Source organism: Podarcis muralis, chromosome 9 (assembly GCF_964188315.1).
Source record: "Podarcis muralis chromosome 9, rPodMur119.hap1.1, whole genome shotgun sequence".
NCBI classification, from domain to species: domain Eukaryota; kingdom Metazoa; phylum Chordata; class Lepidosauria; order Squamata; family Lacertidae; genus Podarcis; species Podarcis muralis.
Window position 1 is genome coordinate 76,666,245 of NC_135663.1, and position 22,625 is coordinate 76,688,869.

General features: G+C 48.4%; 1 protein-coding gene across 1 annotated transcript in view; it reads left to right on the forward strand.

The window, feature by feature from the left end:
• Positions 1 to 22,625, forward strand: part of CCDC33 (coiled-coil domain containing 33) — a 110,641-nt gene that overhangs the window by 64,303 nt on the left and 23,713 nt on the right. Inside the window, exon 10 of the mRNA XM_028743828.2 lies at positions 14,369 to 14,419. Coding sequence (XP_028599661.2) covers positions 14,369 to 14,419 — 51 coding nt within the window. The remainder of the gene's footprint in view (positions 1 to 14,368; positions 14,420 to 22,625) is intronic.

Genomic DNA, 22,625 nt, shown 5'->3' on the forward strand with positions numbered 1-22,625 from the left:
CACTGTCATTAAAATATGTAGGCTCAGTAAACAACTTTCAAGGATGGGAGAAAAGGTTATTATTATTATTATTATTGATTAAATTTGTATTCCGCCCTTCATCCGCAGATCCCAGGGCGGTTCACGACATTAAATAACAGTATAAAAACCGCAAAATGCATAGTAAAAGTAAGGACAACAAGCCAATAATCTCCCCTCCCACAACACATTGAAAAGGGCACCGGACGTGAATCAGCCAAAGGCCTGGTTGAAGAGGAAGGTTTTTGCCTGGTGACTAAATGTATATCATGAAGGCACCAACTGAACATCCCTGGGGAGAGAGCATTCCACAAACAGGGAGCCACTGCAGAAAAGACCCATTTTTCAGTTGCCACCCTCTGGACCTCTTGTTGAGAAAGCACATAAAGAAGGGCTTCAGATGATGATTGCAGAGTCCGGGTTGGTTTATATGGGAAGAGGCGGTCCTTGCAGGATTGTGGACCTGAGCCGTTTAAGGCTTTATAGGTCAAAAGCATCACTTTGAATTGGGCCCAGAAGCTAATTGGCAGCCAGTGCAGTTGGACCAGGATCGGTGCAACCGGGCCGCCAAATTCTGCACCAGCTGAAGCTTCTAAACCACCTTCAGAGGCAGCCATACATATAACGTATTGCAGTAATCCAACCTATTGGTTACCAGAGCATAGACAACAGACGTTAGGCTATCCCTGTTTAGATGGGGGGGGGGCATCTGGGCCACCAAACAAAGCTGATGGAAGGCACTCTAAGGCCACCTAAGCCTCAAGTGACAGCAAAGGATCCAGAAGAGCCAGCTGCATACCTACTCCTTCAGAGGAAGTGTAACCCCATTAAGAGCAGGCAACCTTCCAGCCATCCAGTCTAGGGAACTACCCACCCAGTGCCTCAGTGACAAATTCCATCATTCCGGATGTTAGGTTGTGGGCGAACATAGCAGACGACACAGCGATTTCTCCAGAGCAGCTCTTTATTTGTAAGCTGGACAGAACTGAACAGCAAACAGCTCAGCCGGCCTGCTTTTATAGGCAGCCGGCTGTCAACATTGTAGCAACAACAACCCAGGGTTTCCCGCCTAAAATAACTGACGTGGACCTGAGTGAAAACTACAGTATCCCCCTGCTGGCCCAGGGTGAGAACTTCAGTACATAACACCGGACAACCAAAGCAGCTTGTGTGCCAAAACCGGGCCTAAACGCTGATTGAAATGGATCTAGAAAATCAGTTTCTTCCAAGAGTGCCTGGATCAGGTCCGCGACCACCCACTCAAGAACCTTGCCCAGGGAGAGAAAAGCAACTGACTAGCTGGCGTACAGCTTCCGGGTCATGTGGCCAGCATGACTGAGCCACTTCTGGTGAACCAGAGCAGCGCACAGAAACACCGTTTACCTTCCCGCCGGAGCGGTACCTATTTATCTACTTGCACTTTGATGTGCTTTCACACTGCTAGGTTGGCAGGAGCAGGGACCGAGCAACAGGAGCTCACCCCGTCACGGGGATTCGAACTGCCGACCTTCTGATTGGCAAGTCCTAGGCTCTGTGGTTTAACCCACAGCACCACCCACGTCCCTTTTATGTATTTTATGTATTCAATAAAATTCCACAAAAGGGGTTGCCTTTTCTTTCTTTCATACAAACAGATGCACCAGTTAAGTTGTTCATGTAATGCAGTTTTCCATATGTTACTGCACCCTAATGAGGTGTTAATTCCAGACAGTGTTTTCCATGGAAGCCATGACTGTTAAAAGTGGCTCACCACACCCTGTTTCAATGCTAAGAAAGTTCTTAGGCAAAAGTATGCAAAGTCGTGTGGGAAAAAGCGCTAGGTAGTGCATTTTGTGCCTCAAACTATCCTTTTGAAGGTTTGCTCTTTTTTATCTTCGCTTGTGCTTTATACCTCGTTTGCTCTTATTATTTGGGCCACGGTCTTTGAGCCTGACGTCTGAGCCTGCGACACGCATCTTTGAACATGTTTGGTCGGAGGCCGTGGGAAGTTGCTTGATGACTTTCATCTCTCCCAGTGTTCCAGCCCTTTGAGAAAAGGGAATGGGGAGGGACGTGGGGAGGTTGCGGGGAAATCGGAGTGTTTGTGTGACACCGCCCAGGATGGATGGCTGCCTCCCCTGCCTTATCTCAGAGGAACAGGCTGAGCAAAGCCAACCCCAGCCAGATAGAGCTTGTCTCTTCAGAGGGTTTACTAGTGTAATCCAATGGCTTTTATTCTGTTGCTGGATATACTATCTGCCTTTGGCAGCTGGATCTGTGGCGTGGCAGCGATGACCATCTCTTTGCCCTCCCTCAAAACCACCCGTTTTGAATGGGGCAGCTCGGAGTGAAGCTGTGTCTCTATTAAGCCAGCCTCAGCCGAGATCAAATGCTTTCCGATACAATCCAATTAACTCTCAAATTGAATAGCAATGCGGAGGATAATATACCGCTCTCATCGCTGGCATGAATTTTCCTCTCCTTCCTCCTTCCAGCTCCCATTACAAGACTGCAGGCTGTAGATGAAGGCAGTAGATGAAGGCAAATAGCTTCTGAGTTCACCGCCAGTTTAACCAGATAAAGGGCAATTAATTCCCAGTGACGCCACCCAGGTGCAGGACAGGAGATGAGATTGATCATTTGGAAGGAATGTGTGTTGGAAATAAATACAAAGCGGGGGGGGGGGGTGGTGGCTGATTTTAACTTTTAGAAGGGCCTCCTGGGGGTGTCCCTCTGCCACCGCTCAGTCTCACGTGCTCAATGTTGTCTTTCTCCCTCTGGTATTGCAAGGCCACCCTCCAGGTCAGGATTTGACCCATGAAATCTTTGCTTGATTTGAGGCGCTGAAACCGTAAGTTAAGATGAGTTGGTTTTCGCAAAATGGGATCTCTCTTCCATCTCGAATGCAAGCGTTCACAAGGAGGGAGGTTCCGACGCAACCTTGGGAAGAACTTTCTGACTGTGAAGGGTCGTTTGATGGTGGGACAGACTCCCTCAGAAATGGTAGTCAGTGGAGCACTGCGGTGGAAGGCCTTTGCTCAGGTGTGTGATCTGATGCCCAGCACTGAAAATAGATAAGAACATGAGAAGAGCCCTGCTTAATGGTGGAGGCAGGGCACAGCCATCATGGCTAGGAGCCATCACCAGTCCTCTGCTCCTTCCTGAATTTCTTCAGTCCTTTTTAAAAGCCATCGAAGCTGGTGGCCATTGCTGCTTCCTGCTGGAGGGAGTTCCATTTGCATTGTGGACTTTCTCTGATCAGTCCTGAATTTTCCTACACTCAGCTTCATTGGAAGTCCATGAGTCCTAGTGTTATGGCACCATTATACACTGTTGACCATTATACACTGTTGGAATACTGCCGGGGAGACGGGGGCATTTGGCTGGCTCCAGCAACAGGCCAGCAGCCGGGCGATCTCCAGTACAGCATCAATCAGCAACACAAGCCTCAGATACGTTTAGAGACTCTGCACGCTCTTATCAGCAGAGTGAATAAGTTCTCACAATGGAAATGGCGGACAGAGACATGTGTAAGCATTATTTACAGGCATTTATTCAGCATAGTTCAGGAACAAAGGGAAAACATGTCTGCTTCCCTTTGTGTCCAGCAAAACAGCAGCAATGCAAAAGCAATATACAAATGGAAGTTCCCAGCAGACTGTGCTGGAAGTAAACAGGCATGTGACACACAACAGTCATGCCTGATCCTTTTAAAAAATAAATAAATATTGATTTTCACAAAATTAAGAAACACACTAACAATAAACAGACAAACATAAATCATAACCTTATTAAAACTAATCTTCTTAACATTGTTCAGTGACTTCCTCGTATCCCCCTAGTTGAATTTCAGTGGATATCATTTTAACGGTTTTCCAAGTTCTTAAAATCTTAACTTAATCACTTAACATCAGTCTTTCTTCCCAATTCAGCGTTAAACATAATAATTCCTCACATTACTTATTGAAGTCCTAAGCCTAACTGGTAATTGCGAGCTTTTTCCAATTAATTTAACTTAATGTATTTAAATAGTCATTAAATTTCGTCCATTCTTCTTGGTACTCCTCCTCATTCTGGTCGCAGACTCTTCTGGTCAGGTCTGTTAGCTCCGAAAAGTCCATCATCTTCATCTGCCATTCTTCCACAGTTGGTAGTTCTTGTGTTTTCCACTTCTTAGCTAGTAATATTCGAGCAGCAGTTGTGGCATACAAAAATAATGTCCTGAATTTTCCTACACTCAGCTTCAGTGGAAGTCCCTGAGTCCTAGTGTTATGGCACGCTAACCATTACACCACCACTGGCTCTCTGTCAATATGGTGTTAGAACATCTGGCCTGGAACTTCCGTACTGCTTTGAGGGTGGGGGCATATTGAGCATCAGAGTCAAGTGACTCCACTAGCTGAGAGATCTATGGCAATCCTGTGGGAAATCAGAAGGGATAAAGCCAAACAGAGGAGCCCCACGGGAATGCAAACATGAGTGATCCTCAGTACAATTAAGATATCAGGATTAGGAAAATGGGCTTCAGGAAACTCTCTTTAACAATGGCATGCAGGAGAGCAATGCAGACAGAGGATGGATTAAATAAGAAAACAGACAGGGACACCACAGATGCAAGGTTATCAATGGCTCATCTCCTGGCAAGGACTGCATCAGTTGGACCTGCCAGCAGCTGATGGATTAAAACCTGGGCTGTGGGACCTGAACAAGGTGATAGGCTCAGCACACAGCGTCTTGTGCATTGACAGCAAAGTTGCTGATTCTGAGTGGAGCCAAACTGGCATCACCTATGCACAAGAGGGAGGTAACAGCAGGCTTCCACAGAAGCACAAAAAAGCCTTTAGTAAGGCGTGGGGGAAATGGGGCAGGGGGCAGAATAAAACTCCAAAAAAGCCTGATGAGAAAGCATGTTCTCCTTCATGGAGAGCATGTGTTGCGGTCGGGGCTACTGAGCCACCCCTCTGTTGCCGGGCAGATTCTTTAAGATGGCCTGGGGCAGCGATTGGTTTGCTGGGGCATAAGTGATGTTGCAATTTTGGTGGGAGGGGTAAAATGTTTAAATACTCTGCACGCAGCTTGGAGCTTTCTCTTTGCTGCGTGCAACGGACCACCTGCCCACCTGCCCTAGAGTAAGGGGTTGTTGTGTTGACCTTGCTATGCCTGTCATGGGATCGTCTGCCGTTGGGGCAGAGGCCTGGTAGGAATTTTGTCCATCTGGCAGATTGGCCGGCCAGTTGGTTTTTGCCTACTGCGTAGCAAATCGTCACAACTTGTAAGGTTGCGGTTAAGCATTGGTTATAAATTGGTGGAGGAATTTTGTCCATCTGGCAGATTGGCCGGCCAGTTGGTTTTTGCCTACTGCGTAGCAACTCGTCACAACTTGTAAGGTTGCGGTTAGGCATTGGTTATCAATTGGTGGAGGAGGGGTTAGGATAGGCTGGGCCTGCCCCTCCATGGTTGCTGCGGAAAGGGAATTCCGTTAAAGGAATCCAGGGGCTTGCCATCTTTTCGTCCAATCGCTGGAATGAGACTAGGGCCGGCAAGCCTTCGGGGAGCATGCGGGTGAGAATTGAGGGCCTGTGACTCAGCTCCAATTCTCCCCCGACTTGTTTTCCCTCACTGGCTTTTGGTGGTGCCTGGAAGTCAGTTCTGTCCCCAGGCGGGGGGGGGGGGGGGACAGATAGTCTTAACCAATACCTAAACAACCACTCACGGTTTTGTAATTAAATAAAGTTGTGGCCAAAATCATGCCAAAAAACTTAAACAAAAATTACGTGTCCGTTGTGAGTTATTTGGGGGGTGGCTTGGGGACCTCGACACGCAACTGAGCATCCTCAACAATATATGGAGTGCTGCAGATTCCCCCCATCTTCTCTTACATTGTGGAATTTGTTGTACAGCTTAATCACATGGGGTTGTATTTTAATTGTTGTCATAAAGTGCTCTGAGCAATGTGTTACTGATGTAAGCCGCTTTGATATTCCCTTTTTATGGCTTTTTATTTATTTATTTTTATTTATTTTGTAAAATATATGCACCTCTTGGTTGTAAAACAAGCCTCAAAGAGGTTTACAAAAAAGGGAAAAAAACAAGAAATCACATCAATACAATTTTTTAAAAACACACACACTAAAACACATTAAAATTCACATCAGTATTTCTAAGCATCTGCATAGGCCTGCCAAAAGAAGAACATTTTTAGCAGGCACCAGAAAGGGTGCGGTGCTCTCCTGGGTCCGATGCTCTTTGTTTTTAAAGATGTTTCTGATGACGTTCCCAGGCTTAGAGAAACTGGGTCAGGAATTCTGTGGACAGGAGGCAACAGAGAACGGCTTTTGCAGAACCCCAAGAGCATCAGCGAGGCAAGCGGCAATAGCCCTCCTGCAAGCCATGAGTCTGTGCTGCAGATAACAGAAATGCCTGAGCACATCCTGGTAGAATCATCATCATTTACACAGGAAGGCCTTGGGCTGCAGAGCAGCATCTGTAAATCTTGTGTCTCCGTGACCTCTAGTTACTGACACTCTTTGCTCTTCTCCAGGGAGACATAGACCATAATTGCTTCGGAATGAGGGCCAGCCATTAAGACTGACCCACCTGCCCTTTCTTTCACCCTGATTCCAGGGCCAACTTGAAGCAAACAAACTATTCCAGTTGCTAGAAACCACAGGAAGGGAGATTGCTCTTGTGCTAAGGTCCTGCTTGCAGGATTCCCATAATCGGCATCTGGTTGGCCACCGGGAGAACAGGGTGGAATCTAGGCACATATAAAAAACGTTGTGAATATTTTAAAAAAAAAAAGTTTTGAAAAAAATATATTGAATTTGCCATAGCTCACCACTGCCATCTAGTGTCGCATTTGTATAAAGCACTTTACAACACACAGCGCTTTACAGTGGTACCTTGGGTTACAGATGCTTCAGGGTACAGACTCTGCTAACCCAGAAATGGTACCCTGGGTTAAGAACTTTTCTTCAGGATGAGAACAGAAATGGTGCTCCAGTGGCCCGGAGGCAACAGGAGGCCCCATTAGCTAAAGTGGTGCTTCAGGTTAAGAACAGTTTCAGGTTAAGAACGGACCTCCGGAATGAATTAAGTACGTAACCAGAGGTTCCACTGTATTTGCAGCTGTATAGCTGAGTAGCAGGATGCTGGGGCCTCATCCGGAGGGCTCTTCTTAGGTGCGTGTGTGTTTTTAGGGATGAGGATCTGGGAGACTAGGGTTGAAATCCCCGCTTGGGTGGGCTTGGGCCAGTCACTGCCTCTCAGGCTAACTTACCTCACAGGGTTCTTGTGAGAATTCTGTGAGAAAGAGGAGAACCATGCATGCCTTTGTGTTTTCTCTGTCCTCTTGGTGCCTATCCAGAGCATTCTGGCTTAGACAAGCCTGCACAGATGTTTAGAAAGTCGCTTTTCGATAGTTTAAACAATCTTTGCTAATTGTTCTTATTGATAGGCCTACTGTTTTGTCCTTTTTTTGGTAAACCACTTTGAACTTTCTTTTTCAAACGGTGTATCAGTTTTATGAAATAAGTAATAGATAAATACTATACAAGTCTCAGAATCTGCACACAGGTCCCTGTACAAATAGGATGTTCAGTGCATGATTGGGGCCCGTGGGGGGGTACATTGTTGCTGGTTTTTGTTTTTGTTTTAATTTTTATTAATTTTTTTCAAAAAATAGAAATTACCGTATTTTTCGCCCTATAGGACGCACTTTTTCCCCTCCAAAAATGAAGGGGAAATGTGTGTGCGTCCTATGGGGCGAATGCAGGCTTTCGCTGAAGCCTGGAGAGCGAGAGGGGTCGGTGCGCACCGACCCCTCTTGCTCTCCAGGCTTCAGGAGAGCGCCAGCGCCAGCGCCAGCGCCAGCCCCACAAGGTCGGGGGACAGCGGGGAGGCGGAACACCGCCATCCCGCTGTCTCCCGATGTGGTTTGGAGGCTGCCGGTGGGGAGACGCGTGCTTCTCTCAGTTGCCGGCGCCGCAAGCTCCGGGGACAGCGGGGAGGCGCAGCGCGTCTTCCCACTGTCCCCGGACCTGGTCTGAAGGCTGGCGGTGGGGAGAAGAGCGCTTCTCCCCGCTGCCGGCCCCACAAGCGCCCGGGGGGGGGATAATTTTTTTTCTTTCTTTCCCCCCCAAAAAACTTGGTGCGTCCTATGGGCCGGTGCGTCCTATGGGGCGAAAAATACGGTAAACAAAGAAAAACAAAGAACAAGACATAACACTGTAAACACACTTATATACATATTTTCCAAAATGAAAACTAATAAAAATAAAAGGAAAGAAAATGAAAAATAAAAGATATAAAGAAAAAAGACAAAAGGGAAAAAAATACTTTTCATAACCTGGAATATTACCAAATCCTTGCTTCAAATACTGCAATATATAAATCTTAGTTAAAATATTATAAAAGACTTCCACCACATTCACCACACGTCTCTTAGTTGTCTTACTCACATTTACATCTGTTCTTCAGTCATTTCCCTTCCTTAGATTCTTTCATAATCAGTCAAATCTTTATGATCTCTGTATTCTTCACAAGGTTAGTCTAGACACAACCAAACTTTCGTATTTGAGCCCTGCTTGTATAAATAATCATTGATACTATTTTATTATTGATATTATTTTTGTATTTTGTATTTTGATTTTATTATTATTCATGTGGAAATTGTTCAATTTCATTCTGTACTTTTTATGTTTGGTTTATTGTTTATGACTGCTTTTGTTATGTCTGTAATTATGTAATTTTTACATGTTATATAAGCCGCCCTGAGCCTGGTTCCTGGCTCAAGCCTCCATAAAACCCATTTGTTGAGGGCCTGCGAAGAAATGCAGCCAGTAGCTGAGGGTCTTAAAAAACCAGGGGAAGTTGTGAGAGTTGACAGCTGTCACATCTAAAGGGCTGTCACATGGAAGATGGAGAAAGATTGGTTTCTGCTGCTGCAGAGGGGAAGACCCAAACCAATGGATTCAAGTTACAAGAAAGGAGATTCTCATCTGCTGTTTACAGGAAAAACATTCTGAAGGTGAGAGGCATTCAACAGTGGGACTGACTTCCTCAGAAGGTGGTAGACTCTCTTTTCTGGATGGTTATCTGTCAGGGATGCTTCAGTTGAGATTCCTGAATCGCAGGGGGTTAGACTAGATGACCCCTGGGTCCCTTCCAATTCTACAATTCTATGGTTCTATGCTTTCTTCCTACACACAGGTGCCTCCTTTTCGCCCTGCCTGGAATAGAAAATTTGGGCATGTTAAAAGGGCAGACCTGCCCCTGAATCCCGTTGTCTGCATTTACCCCTCGAAATGCACTAGGTAGCCCCTGGTGTTTTTGGGTGGAGGTTGGAAGGTTTGCAGCTGGGCCCATGAGATCATGCAAAACAGTTTCTTCGCAGACATGGCAAGATGATTAATAGATTCCAACATCTGAAGCTCATCACAGGCATCAAAAGACTCCCCAAGCAATTTGTAAAATAAATAAGTGTGCAGGAGAAAACACTGAACAAATATATATATGTGGTGAATGAGAGAGAGGAAAAGAGGGAGATCATACGGGGAAATTTCTCTTTGCTAGCATATGAAAGACGTACAAAATTACTAAAGGGAAAGGAAGCTGTGGGAATATATATATATTTAGAATCTAAATAAACCTCAGGCTGGCAGGAAATGCAAAGCTTTTAACTTTCTTGTAGTCATTAATAAGGAATTTATCATCATCACTCTTCCCTCACCTGGCTATTGATGAGAAGGAAAAGGGCCAGGGGTGTGTGAAAGAGAGCTAGAAGCAGGCAGAAGCCTAAGCGGGAGATGCATGCTTGATTTCTGCTTGAATCCAAGGCTGTGGCTTTGGGAGAAGCGAGACCTTCTTGCGGGGTTAATGCTGGGAGCCCCTGTATCATAGGCTCAGGCTGTATATATGTGTAAATAAACCATATATATCCTAAAGAGACATAGCACTGTCCCTCATTCCAAGGAAACTGAACTCTGGGTAAATGCCTGGAACACCAGGAATCTCACTTCACTCATAGATTGTGGTGGCGTGCAACAATGGTGTCAAAAGTGGGATTCATTTTACCTGGAGGAGGACCTGTGTGCCTGAGTCAAGGTGAAGGGAGGAGCAGGTATACCTCTAGAGCAGTTCAGATTGATGCTCCAGCAGCAAAGCCAGGAACAAATGGAGCGGCAAGGCCAGTCAGATCAACTGCTTGACAAACTGGATCAACAGCAGACCGAGCCAGTGGCTCGATAAAATGGAGCAGCTGCAAGCAGAGTGTGGGAGAAGCCTCCTTGGAGAAAAAAGTCAGAGCCCTGCCTGATGAGATGCTAAAGGTAAAGGTAAAGGTACCCCTGCCCATACGGGCCAGTCATGTCCGACTCTAGGGTTGTGCGCCCATCTCACTTAAGAGGCGGGGGGCCAGCGCTGTCCGGAGACACTTCTGGGTCACGTGGCCAGCGTGACAAAGCTGCATCTGGCGAGCCAGTGTAGCACACTGAAACGCCGTTTACCTTCCCGCCAGTAAGCGGTCCCTATTTATCTACTTGCACCCAAGGGTGCTTTCGAACTGCTAGGTTGGCAGGCGCTGGGACCGAGCAACGGGAGCGCACCCCGCCACGGGGATTCGAACCGCGCCCTTTCGATCGGCAAGTCCTAGGCACTGAGGCTTTAACCCACAGCGCCACCCGCGTCCCGATGAGATGCTACACGGGGCCTAAACTGATCCAGGAGCCCAGGTGTAAGGCAACCAGATGGAAGGGATGGCTGAAGGGATCCAGGATGCAGGTGGACAGCTGAAGGGCTGGGACTGCGAAGAAATGCAGCCAGTAGCTGAAGGCAAGGGGGAAGATGACGCCTTGGAGAAAAGTGAACTGGCTGGAGCTGAGGATCTGATCTGAGTGATTTCTTCACCAGGTCCCTGGAAGCCTGCTGTGGAAGAGGGAGTACAGGATGAAGGGCCAGTGAAGGAGGAGGAGAGCCAACTTTAACTTAGTGGCACATTAGATAAAGTAAAGGTAAAGGGACCCCTGACCATTAGGTCCAGTCGTGGTGACTCTGGGGTTGCAGCGCTCATCTCGCTTTACTGGCCGAGGGAGCCAGCGTACAGCTTCCGGGTCATGTGGCCAGCATGACTAAGCCGCTTCTGGCGAACCAGAGCAGCTCATGGAAACGCTGTTTACCTTCCCGCCGGAGCGGTACCTATGTATCTACTTGCACTTTGACGTGCTTTCAAACTGCTAGGTTGGCAGGAGCAGGGACCGAACAACAGGAGCTCACCCTGTTGCGGGGATTCGAACCGCCGACCTTCTGATCAGCAAGCCCTAGGCTCTGTGGTTTAACCCACAGTGCCACCCGCATCCCAGGCACATTGGATACAACCCAATATTTTGCGTGTATACTGGGGAGAGGCGAACGTTGGTACTTACTGTGATAAGTTCCTTCTCTGTAGGGAGAAGTATGATCCTGTGGGGGTTGTCACTGCCCATCTTACCACTGGCAGGAAGTAACTGGTTTGTTTGTTTGTGGGGGCTTTTAGAGTATACCCGGGGCAGGGACAACCACTTTATCTCCAGTTCAATTTGTGCTTAAGCAGGTAACTGTACAGTCAGGAATAAACAACTAACAGAGTAAAAAAGAAGGAAACCAAATAGTTAGCAGGAAATTCAGCAGTCCCAGTGGGACTCCTGTCCCAAGTTTGCCAGGTAGATAGGGCAGGTGAGGAGGAGAAGGGGGATGCCGTTGCTGCCCCTGGTATGTGCTAAAGAGCAAGAGGGATGGAGAGATAGGAAGCCCCTGAACATTGTGGGGAGGTACATCTGGCCCCCTGGGCAACCCTCCATGCTCTGTGTCTGATGACCTCTCCCATGTACACAGCAGTACCTGGGAGGGCCAGATCATATTTCTCCCTACAGAGAAGGAACTTATCATGGTAAGTACCAACGTTCGCTTCTCCTATAGGAAGGGAAATAAGATCCTGTGTGGGATGTATCTCAGCAGTTCCCAAATCAGATGGGAGCCGCTGTGAGCCCTACCTCTTTGGTGTTAAACACGTGCTGAACCACTCGTCTCCCAAGGAGACCTCCGCTGAGGCGTAAATATCTAGCTTGTAATGACTTATGAAGGTGGAAGGCGAAGGTCAAATGGCTGCCCTGTATATGTCACACAGGTGTCACACATCTAAACCCTACAGGGGTTGTGATTCAGGTTGCAGAACCTTGCGTAATGTTTGTCTCCTTTTTCTGATTCAAGGCAGGAGTTTATTGTGAATGGGCTTTATTCTTCTGGGTTGTTCTATTTTAAAATTCAAATTCAAAATTTTACCTTCTGTAAGCCTCCCAGGAAAAGCTGCATAGGAATATTGGGTGCTGTCCAATGCACTCCTTCTGCTAGCGCAATGATTTATGCTTGTGCAATGGAACATTTCCCTCTTTCCTACACCCCCCCCCATGTGCACTCTGTGCCTTCCCCTGTTTGCTCAGGCAGGTTGCAGGGAAACCCCAGAACAGATTTAGGGGGCCTGCAGGAGGGGTGGGGAGGAAAGGAACCCATTGCACTAACAGAATGAGTGACTTAGTGCTGCTTTGGATAGAAGTCATACTTTTATTTTTTTAAAAAATGAGTGTGCAATGAACTTATCCACATATGTGGTGGGGATATAAGAATATTCAGAAGTTCTGGAAGCAAAAGTTCTCTGCCATGGAGATTGACATTATTGTTGGCAAACAAGTCACTTTGGATGCTAAATTGTGTCTCTCATCCATCTTGAATGGAGCTGAAGCTGGCCTTCTTGCTGTTTAGTCGTTTAGTCCTGTCCGACTCTTCGTGACCCCCTGGACCAGAACACACCAGGCCCTCCTGTCTTCCACTGCCTCCCTCAGTTTGGTCAAACTCATGCTGGTAGCTCCGAGAACACTGTCCAACCATCTCGTCCTTTGTCGTCCCCTTCTCCTTGTGCCCTCCATCTTTCCCAACATCAGGGTCTTTTCCAGGGAGTCTTCTCTTCTCATGAGGTGGCCAAAGTATTGGAGCCTCAGCTTCAGGATCTGTCCTTCCAGTGAGCACTCAGGACTGATTTCCTTCAGAATGGATAGATTTGATCTTCTTGCAGTCCATGAGATTCTCAAGAGTCTTCTCCAGCACCATAATTCAAAAGCATCAATTCTTGGCGATCAGCCTTCTTTATGGTCCAGCTCTCACTTCCATACATCACTACTGGGAAAACCATAGCTTTAACTATACGGACCTTTGTAGGCAAGGTGATGTCTCTGCTTTTTAAGATGCTGTCTAGGTTTGTCTTTGCTTTTCTCCCAAGAAGCAGGCGTCTTTTAATTTCGTGACTGCTGTTGCTGTTACTCCTCAACAAATAATTCTATACTTGCTGGTTGCCGCCCATCTAGGGATCTCTGGAGGAAGGATGCATCCTTTTACTCTCTGGATTGAGGGTTTTAGGAAATCCTGCTTATTACCATTTCCAAAAAAACTAACTTATAAACTATGTGTTGCCAGGGATGAGGTGGGCCCCTCCAGCTTCTGCTTGGGGCGATTTGTGATTGATATGACCAAACACTCTTATAGTTGGCACATTCCTACTAAAAGAGTTTATTTGGCAACATTTGTGATTATTTAATAAGTTACATCTAAATATGAACCTTGTACCCCACCATGGAATATATTTTATGCTACTCATTCTTTTTTAAAGCTTTCTACGAGGGTGGCGCTGTGGTCTAAACCACTGAGCCTAGGACTTGCTGATCAGAAGGTCGGCAGTTCGAATCCCCGCGACGGGGTGAGCTCCCATTGCTCGGTCCCTGCTCCTGCCAACCTAGCAGTTTGAAAGCACGTCAAATTGCAAGTAGATAAATAGGTACCGCTCCGGTGGGAAGGTAAATGGCGTTTCCGTGCGCTGCTCTGGTTCGCCAGAAGCGGCTTAGTCATGCTGGCCACATGCTGGCCGGCTCCCTCGGCCAGTAAAGCGAGATGAGCACCGCAACCCCAAAGTCATTCGCGACTGGACCTAACGGCCAGGGGTCCCTTTACCTTTATGATTTTTATTCTGCTATTTTGTATTGCTCTTTTGACTGTTTTTATTCTTTTTTTTTAACTTGATGTTTTGTTTGCTTGCTTTTCTTTACTGCATTTGCAAATCTCATTAAATAAAAACGAGTGTCTCTAAACCTGCATGACTACCTCTCGACATCTTTGTGGTGCAGGGCATTCCTGGGGAACCAGGAGCAATATCTGTTCAGAACCCAGATTCCCCCGACCTGCATTCTTCATATCCACACCATGTTCAGTGGATTTGATTTTATAACCATTTTCTTCTGTGAGGATTGTCCTTGGAGGAAAATAATAGGGGAAACTATATTGTGTTTTCCAGAGTTCCTTCATTGCTCCTGAACACAAGAGTTCCTTGTTTGACCTAAAACAGGTGAGTGTGGCTCAAGCCACCGTCGTGTTGTCTGATTTCATGATCAAAAGCATGGTTTGCTCTTGAGGGATGTGTCCCCTTGACTGTCTACAGTGCTGTTTGGCCAGGCCACCTCTCAGGGTATCAATGCTGCTCTCTGTTTTCACAGCACCATCAATATACAGTGGTGCCCTGCAAGACGAATGCCTCGCAAGACGAAAAACCCACTAGACGAAAGGGTTTTCCGTTTTTCGATGCGCTTCGCAAGACAAATTTCCCTATGGGCTTGCTTCGCAAGATGAAAACGTCTTGCGAGTCTTGCGATTTTTTTCGCTTCCCCCCCTTTTTCTAAGCCGCTAATAGCCTTTTAGCTGCTAAGCCGCTAAGCCTTTAATAGCCGCTAAGCCGCTAAACCGCTAATAGCGCTAATCCGCTAAGCCGCTAATAGGGTTGCTTCGCAAGACGAAAAAACCGCTAGACGAAGAGACTCGCGGAACGGATTATTTTCGTCTTGTGAGGCACCACTGTATTTTATTTTATTATGTCATAAGATTTATACACAGCTTGGTTGTTAAAAAAACCACAAAGCAGCTTACAAAAAGACAAAACAAGAAAATCAATAAAATTGTGTGTTACAACATACAAAAGTTAAAATATGAAACAGTTTAAAGTTTCTATAAATTCTATACATTCTATACATTCTATAAATCTGTTTTTAAGCAAGCACCAAAAAGAGCACAGCAAAGGCAACCTGCTTGATATCAATTGGCAGGGAGTTCCAAAGTACAGGCGCTGCAGGAAGGGTATTGTGTGGCCCCTGTAGCAGTGCCAAGCGATGGAAGTATAGACGGACAGGTACCTGCTCCAAGGCTCAAAGAGGAAGCCACTCTCTTGCTTTGCCACTGATCACTAATGATGCTAATTCATTAGGGTTTTAAGTATTAAACATCTATGGCCACATCCCCACTTATCTGTTTGGCTGAGGTGAAGCATATTCTTAACATAGATACAGATTTGCTGCTTCTTTTTTGCAAGTGTTTTTGGAGTTACTTCTCTAAAAAATTATAATAACTTTGGCTTGCCCATATTTACTGACTTATTACAGTAAGCCCACAACACTCACAGGGGTTACGTTCCAGGGATCATACCTAAAGCCAAAATTGCAGTTGTATAGTTAAAACACATTGGGTTGAATGACAGGTGGGATTGCCAAAGTCTTTTCCCCCAGGTGCTTGACCCCTTTCTGCCCCACCCTTAAATTATTTTGCCAAGCATGTAAAACTGAATATGCGCAGGCTTAAAGTACTTACTAATTATTTATATATTACATTTATGTCTCACTTTTTCCTCCAAGGAATTCAGGGTGCAATACGTGGTTCTCCTCCTAATTGTACCCTCACAGTAGACCCGCTAGGTAGGTTAGGATGAGAGCAAGTGACTGGCCCCCAATATCACACCCAAAGAGCTCAATGGCTGAGAGGGTGGGAATTTGAACTCTAGTCTCCCAGGGCCTAGTCCAGGGGTCCAGTGGCGTAGCGTGGGGGGTGCAGGGGGGCCGGCCGCACCGGGCGTAACATCTGGGGGGCGCACTCGCCGCCTCCGGAGTCGCCGAAGAGCCTTGGGCGCAGGCTGTAGCAGAGCCCCATGTCTCGCGGAACCGATGAGCTGGCAGCGGCTCTCAGCGCTTGCCGCGGTCCCCGCGCGTCAGGGCCGCGGAGGGCGCGCCAGGCAGCCCCTCCTCACAGCCCCGCCGCCGCTGCTGCTGCTGCAGCTGCTGGGCCATGTTGCACTTTCTTCACCTCTCTGTCCTCCTCCTCCGGCGGGCAAGCGGCGTCGTTTGGGCGGCAGTGCCAGCGGCAACTCGCCTCAGATCACCTGACACGGACCCACCACTGCTGCCGTGGCTACCTTTCCGTAAATGCCCCAGCCCAGGCAGCAGCAAGAAGAAGCTGGCAGCGGCGGCAGGTTAGGGGTTAGGGGGCGCAAATTACTTGCCTTGCCCCGGGTGCTGACAACCCACGCTACGCCGCTGCAGGGGTCTGCAACCCGCGGCTCTGGAGCCACATATGGCTCTTTTACACCTTTGCCGCGGCTCCGGGGCAGATACTAGCGAGGGGAGGAGGCGCATTGTGCGCCCTGACACTCCCCACTGTGGCGGGCGCTGTACTGGCTGTGACGTCGCATGGGGGCGGGGCGTGCGTTAGTCACTCACCGTCCCAACGTCACCTTCCCGCCCGCCCGCCCGCTACATTGTAAGGGGCATGTAAGCTGGTCACTGCATTGAAAGGGGGCATGTACGCTGGTCACTGTTTTGAAGGGGAGTGAAGAACACACACACACAAAAAGGTAACTTGTTAATTTAAAATTTATTTCTATGAGGAGGAGTAATTCTGAGGGGTCAAACAAAGAAATAATAAAAAATGACAAAAAAGTTATTTTTATAATGACGAGTTTTGCAGCTCCCAGTTTTTTTTTCTTCGGAAACGGGTCCAAGTGGCTCTTTTTGTCTTAAAGGTTGCAGACCCCTGGCCTAGTCTGACACTCTAACCACGGCACCACCACTGGCCTGTTGTCTGCGTGAAGTACTCTTCCCGTACTTTGTGAGACTAAAGCACATTTCTGTGAAATCTTACAATGCGCAAACAGGGTGAAGGAGCAGGTCCCCAGCTGACAGGATGACAGAGTTGATGAGCAACAAAGTACTGTATTTTTCGCTCCATAAGACGCACCAGACCATAAGACGCACCTAGTTTTTGGAGGAGGAAAACAAGAAAAAAATTATTCTGAATCCCAGAAGCCAGAACAGCAAGAGGGATCGCTGCGAAAGCAGCGATCCCTCTTGCTGTTCTGGCTTCTGGGATAGCTGCGCAGCCTGCATTCGCTCCATAAGACGCACACACATTTCGCCTTACTTTTTAGGAGGGAAAAAGTGAGTCTTATAGAGCAAAAAATACGGTATATCTCTGCCTCTGTCTCTCTCCTCTGTGCCCTGTCTCTGAGGGTCCGGTCAAGGGGCTAAATTCTGCACCCAGCAGTGTGCCCCCTTGATCTTAATTGGTCCCACTTGACCTATTAAATCTAGCAGAGAGCCAGGGGTGGTGTCACACACAGAGTGATGGACTATGAGCTGAGAGAGACCAGGGTTCAAGTCTCCGCTCCACCAGGAAGCTCACTGGCTGCGACCTCAGGGGCTGGTCACTCTTGCCCTTCAGCCTGGCCTACCTCACAGGATTGTTGTGGGATTCAATGAGGAGGTGGGAGAACCACGTATGCCACCTTGAGCTCCGTGGAGGAAAAGGTGGGATATAAATGCAGTAAATAAATGAAATAGATAGCAGAGGAAATATAACTGGTTGGGTCTAAGGCAGGGGTAGGCAACCTAAGGCCCGGGGGCCAGATGCGGCCCAATCACCTTCTTAATCTGGCCCGCAGACGGTCTGGGAATCAGCATGTTTTTACATGAGTAGAATGCGTCCTTTTATTTAAAATGCATCTCTGGGTTATTTGTGGGGCATAGGAATTCATTCATTCCCCCCCCCAAAAAAAAAAATATAGTCCAGCCCCCCACAAGGTCTGAGGGACGGTGGACCGGCCCACGGCTAAGAAAGGTTGCTGACCCCTGGTCTAAAGCATGTGGCAGGATAGTGCCCGCCTGCACCCAGTGGCGGAGCTTCATGCTCCAGCACCAGGGGGGTGGGGTGGCAAAAAGCAGGCAGGAGTGGGGCTGGTACGCATCCTGGGGGCGGGGGGCGTCGCCTGCAGGGGCATGGTGCCCAAACGCAGGCGGGGGGGCAGCCACGATGGCACCCTCCCGGGATCACACTACCAGGGGCGGTGTGCTCCCCCCGCACTCCTCTTCCTCCGCCAGGGGCTCCACCCCCCTCTGACTGGCTGTCTTGATAGCCAATCGGAGAGAGGCTCCAGCCCCCTTGGGGCGATTTCTGAGGGGCTGCATCACCAGTGTGAGTGTAGTGGTTAAGAGCGGTGGACTCGTACTCTGGGTAACCGGGTTCGCGTCTCCGCTCCTCCATATGCAGCTGCTGGGTGACCTTGGGCCAGTCACACTTCTTTGATGTCTCTCAGCCCCACTCACCTCACAGAGTGTTTGTTGTGGGGGAGGAAGGGAAAGGAGGTTGTGAGCCGCTTTGAGACTCCTTCAGGTAGTGATAAAGCGGGATATCAATCCCAAACTCTTCTCCTTCTTCTTCTTCTTCTTCTTCTTCAGACTCCGGTCTGGCTCAGCTGTCCATCACAGCCATAAAGCGCACTGGGTGTGACTTTGGGCAAACCAATGCCTCTCAACCTAGCTTAACTCACAGGGTTGTTGTGGGGGCTCATTGAGGAAGTGGGGAGAAGCATGCTCACCGCCTTGAGCGTCTTGGATAGAAATGCTACAAATAAATAAAAAATAAAACATGTCTTGAAGGCTGTCGCTTCCCCAAAGAAGAACCACCATAGCTCAGTTGCAGAGCATGTTCTGCACATGTTCAGTCTCCACTACATTGGTACCTCGGGTTATGTACTTAATTCGTTCGAGAGGTCCATTCTTAACCTGAAACTGTTCTTAACCTGAAGCACCACTTTAGCTAATGGGGCCTCACGCTGCCACCGCGCCGCTGGCGCACAATTCCTGTTCTCATCCTGAGGTAAAGTTCTTAACCCGACGTACTATTTCTGGGTTAGCGGAGTCTGTAACCTGAAGCGTATGTAACCTGAAGCGTATATAACCTGAGGTACCACTGTAATGGCATCTCCAGGTTGGGCTGAGAGAGACCCCTGCAAGACTTGGACCCCAGAGAGCCTTTGCTGCGCTGCCTGACAGTGTGACCAACACTGAGCTAAACAGACAAATGTCCTGATTCGGTGGAAGGCAGCTCCCAGCGTTCCTTCCCAAAGTAGACACATGCAACTTTACAGGGGAAATGAAAGCAGCGGATCGCCAGCACAAGGTCGTTTTGGCCGCTGAAAGAAGACACAGCGGACGATGCAAACCGTGCCAAATCTCTCCCCCATAGACAGATACAGGAGGGATGCAGCAAAACAAACCAAGCTGATGCCCAAGGAGATCTGAGGCGTTCCCAGGAAAGTCACGAAGGGAGACTTTAAAAGCTGAGAAGCCTCAGCAGCTAATTGAGCCTTTGAAACATGAGAAGCGGAGTGCATGGCAGAGAAAGGTGCTGAGGCAGCAAAATGCTCTGGTGCTCAGCATCTAAGCAACAGGGAGTGAGGGACTGATACCTCTCTCTGTCATCTCTAAAGGAGCCTGGCGCTGAGTCAGAGAGGAGGACAAAGAGAGTTCAGGTTGGGCTCTGGCTGGTGGGGGTCGGGAAACACAATGGGGCTCTGCTACCCATGGAGGCCAGGCCAGTCAGGGGCCCACAGCCCCCACCATACAGTCAAAGCCCTGCTGTACCACCGAAGTGGTTTAACTGGCAATCCTTCTTCTTCCCAGGGAAGTCTGGGAATTGTAGCTCTGTGAAGGGAATAGGGAGTCTCCCATCAACTCTCAGCACCCTGGACCAAATACAGCTCCCAGGATGCTTTGGGGGGAGAGCCATGACTATTCAAAGTTGTCCAGAAGCACTTAAGAACATAAGAAGAGCTTGCTGGATCAGGCCAATGGCCCACCCAGTCCAGCACCCTGTTCTCACAGTGGCCAAGTGTGGGAATGTTCAGGGATGCAGGAGAGGATATATTGTTTGATTATATCCTTTCCAACTTCTGTTAACAAGTTCTACAATTTAGCAGAGTAACATTCCCCTTTTTAAACTTGCACAACGGATGCGTTTGCTCAGGCTCGCTAAAGCCTCTAAAATAAGTTGCCTGGCAATTTCCCCTTTCGTTCCTCATAAAAGAAATACAGTGGTACCTCGGGTTAAGAATTTAATTCGTTCTGGAGGTCCATTCTTAACCTGAAACTGTTCTTAACCTGAAGCACCACGTTAGCTAATGGGGCCTCCCACTGCCGCTGCACCGCAGGAGCACGGTTTCTGTTCTCATCCTGAAGCAAAGTTCTTAACCCGAGGTACTATTTCTGGGTTAGCGGAGTCTGTAACCTGAAGCGTCTGTAACCCGAGGAACCACTGTAGACACGGCAGTCTTCTATAAAAGAGTTTACTCACTCACATTCTGTTCACAGATGGATCCCAGAAGGCAGACTCAAGTTACAAAAGTAACATACACCTGGAAACTATCCGATAAGGAGACAGCTCCTTTGTCCTCTCTTGGCTGAAGCCAAGAGAGCATCTTAGGATAAGCAGATGTTACTTCTTCGATGAATGTAGTCAGAGAGAGAGAGATGACGACCTCCATTGAGGTATTTTGTTACTTGCATAGGTAAGGTCACGCCCACCTCTGGTCACATGTAGAGGAAGTCTGTCCCAGCCTAGGAGGAAACAGGAAGTTCCGACTGGCTGGTCCAGACACCCCCTTTTTATGTCCACTCTAGGGATGTTGTACTTGACTGCTCTGTGTTTCACATCCCACACCAAGCAGATGCCCCAAAAGGAAACCCGCAAGCAGGATTTGAGCCCAAGAGCAACTCCCCCCTTCACTCTCCAGCTACTGGTATCTGGAAGCATTGCTGCCTCCCACTGTGGAAGAAGAGCAGAGCCACCAACAGCCCTCTCCTCCTTCACAAATGTGTCTGATCCTCCTTTAAAGCCACTCAAGTAGGTTGCCATCTCTGCCTCCTGTGGCAAGGAGTTCCATCGATTAACCATGTGCTGCATAAAAAAGTCCTTCCTTTTATCTGTCCCAAATCTCTCAACATTCAGCTTTATTGGATGTCCACTTTTCAATTTATGGTGTAGAAGTGACCTCCGTTGGCACCCCTGCTTCCCAGAAAGAGCATCGCAGCAAATGTCCCCGTCCGTTGACCAGGGGACCAGGGGCTGTTGATTTGCAAGTGTTCATATGTGTGTGCATCCTTCCTACAGTCCATCTCAATCCTTTCACCTGGTGCGGATGACCCAGGGCCCTCCAAGTGTTGTAGTCCAACTTTTGTAGTCCTTTCTGCTTTCTGCTAGGGCACCTGCACCTTTAAAGATAAAGGTAAAGGGACCCCTGACCATTAGGTTCAGTTGCGGATGACTCTGGGGATGTGGAGCTCATCTCGCTTTATTGGCCAAGGGAGCCGGCGTACAGCTTTCAGGTCATGTGGCCAGCATGACTAAGCCGCTTCTGGCGAACCAGAGCAGCACATGGAAACCCTGTTTGCCTTCCCGCCAGAGTGGTACCTATTTATCTACTTGCACTTTGACATGCTTTTGAACTGCTAGGTTGGCAGGAGCAGGGACCGATCAACGGGAGCTCACCCCGTCACAGGGATTTGAACTGCCGATCTTCTAAACTGCAAGCCCAAGGCTCTGTGGTTTAACCCACAGCGCCACCCGCATCCTTTCTGCTTTCTGTAGTCCTTTCTGTTTTCTGCCAGGGCACCTGCGCCTTTAAAGGTAAAGGTAAAGGGACCCCTGAGCATTAGGTCCAGTCGCAGACGACTCTGGGGTTGCGACGCTCATCTCGCTTTATTGGCCGAGGAAGCTGGCGTTTGTCTGCAGACAGCTTCCGGGTCATGTGGCCAGCATGACTAAGCCGCTTCTGGCGAACCAGAGCAGTGCACGGAAACGCCGTTTACCTTCCCGCCACAGCGGTACCTATTTATCTACTTGCACTTCGTGCTTTCGAACTGCTAGGTTGGCAGGAGCTGGGACCGATCGACGGGAGCTCACCCCGTCACGGGGATTCGAACCGCCAATCTTCTGATCGGCAAGCCCTAGGCTCAATGGTTTAACCCACAGCACCACCCGCATCCTTTCTGCTTTCTGTAGTCCTTTCTGCTTTCTGCCAAGGCACCTGCGTCTTTAACAACTGTCCAAAAAGAACCCAACATTCAACAGGTGCTGCATTTGTGTCCCTGTGTGTGGCAAAGGAGATTTGACACCCTGGTTGCTACAAGGAGCTGTGTTGTAGCAACGGCAGCTTCCGGAGTGAGCTGGGCAGCAGGTCACCTCTGCAATCAGGTGCCAACACCTGCCCTGCCCACAGGAGAGTTGTGGCTTGCCCTCTTGCAGTTTAGGGTCCAGCTGGCATTGCGTCCCATTAGCAGTTGACTCTGTTGGCGATGGAGCCGGCAGATGTGATGCAAAGCCCTCTGGAGCCTCTTCCGGGAGGACAGGTGAGCACACCTGTTTGCTTTGCGGTTCCGGAGTTTGTGCCGTACCTCTGG